At 52.0% G+C, this 1,461-nt stretch overlaps 1 protein-coding gene across 1 annotated transcript; it reads left to right on the top strand.

Annotated features, from left to right (window-relative positions):
• On the top strand, positions 1-645 carry DSM5745_07972 (uncharacterized protein; the record flags this gene model as incomplete). Its single annotated transcript, XM_026749988.1, has 2 exons — positions 1-221; positions 456-645. 2 exons carry the CDS (start codon positions 1-3, stop codon positions 643-645), a joined length of 411 nt encoding a protein of 136 aa, XP_026600992.1.
• Between the last annotated feature and the right edge of the window lie 816 nt (positions 646-1,461).

Here is a 1,461-nt window from a genome sequence, read left to right as displayed (position 1 = left end):
ATGTACAAGCATTCGGCTGCTCCGTCGGGAACCCCGTCTGTCGGAGGTTTCGGAGTTCCCGGTGTCGTTGTGAACGCCATTCAGGGGTCGCTGTCCTTGGACACGGAGGACGAAAACAACTGCACCAAAATTTTACCTGGCACGCACTGGGCTGCATGGTGGCCAGTACGGTGCAAGACTCGGAAGACGAAGGAATTTCTCCGCGGCGAGCGAAAAGATCTGTACAGAACTCCGATAGGCCGGACCTGGCGGGCGAGGGCTCCTGGGAAGCCGATGCCTTGGATGCTGAGAGACGGATGGACAACCCTTAGGACGCGCGCAAAAAGGAGAAGAAGGAGGCAGGCAAAGTTTAAAGGGCGGAACGGTTGGCGGAGCTTTAGAAACTAGCGGCGGAGGGGGTACCCCCCTCCAAACCCTGCCACTACTGTGGTGGTACCCACTACCCATACCTTTAGCTGCGATGCCACGGAAGACGCCAAGACAGCCCACGCACAAGCCAGAAAAGCCGGCGCGAAGAAGCGGAAACGCGACAGAAAAGCCCAGGCGAAGAAGGGGTCCGGGGCGGATGCGGACGGCGACCTAGAGCTCGCCGACTCTACGGTCACAAGCATCCAGGCAAGCAAAGAATGTACCCCGACTGGGTGATATGCATATTGAGGTTTAAGTCACTAGTAACGTGGTAAATTTAGTGAAACATGGGATCCTTCAACGTCCAATTTAGGTAGTCCACGGGCCCGTCAACTGGTCAAAAAATTGTGACGTGCGCAGTTTATACGCCTTTGTGGATTCTTCCAAGTCGAGAATCCGAGGTATTGTCCTCAACCAAAGTCCCGAATTGTTGGTAGGACAGTTTGCCAACTCCCCGAACCTGGCTTCTCGACGGCGTTGGGCACCTAGAAGTCGAAGAAAGTCCCTAGCTACCTCCACTTAGGCTCCCATATGGAGACCCCGATCGGCGCTCACTCGGGAAGAAGGAAATTCGCATTTCGTGGATTTAGTCTATCAAAAGTCAAGGAGCCAAACAACAAATGACTATCCTGAAATCCGCTCTCACTCGCATTCTTTAGTTAGGGTGTGGCAACGGCGCTGCAGCCGCAAGAGCTCGTTACCATTCACATGCAAAAGGTAGCGATAACTAAAAAGGAGCTGGGCGAGCATTAAAGGAGGCCAAGTATGCTTAAATATATAATACAGATCTAATAAAGTCTTGCACTTCCATCCGCCTCTTCCTTGCCGTCCTCAAACTCCAAGGGGACAAGCCCCTCGGAGTATTTCGCTCTAGCCAGGACTTGGCTTTTAGCCCTTTTAACTAACCCTAAATACCCTGCCAAAGCTCTAATTATGCTCCACGCCAGGATTACCCAATACGCTAATTGCTAACTCCTTGGACACTAAGAGGACCAGAAGACTGGAGATATCATCATATACTATGACGAGAAATTCTGTTGTTTTGATGACTGT

Source organism: Aspergillus mulundensis, assembly GCF_003369625.1.
Source record: "Aspergillus mulundensis strain DSM 5745 chromosome Unknown scaffold_9, whole genome shotgun sequence".
In the NCBI taxonomy this organism is placed as follows: domain Eukaryota; kingdom Fungi; phylum Ascomycota; class Eurotiomycetes; order Eurotiales; family Aspergillaceae; genus Aspergillus; species Aspergillus mulundensis.
Note: the sequence above shows the minus strand (reverse complement) of the source record. Positions and strands in the feature narration are given on the sequence as shown.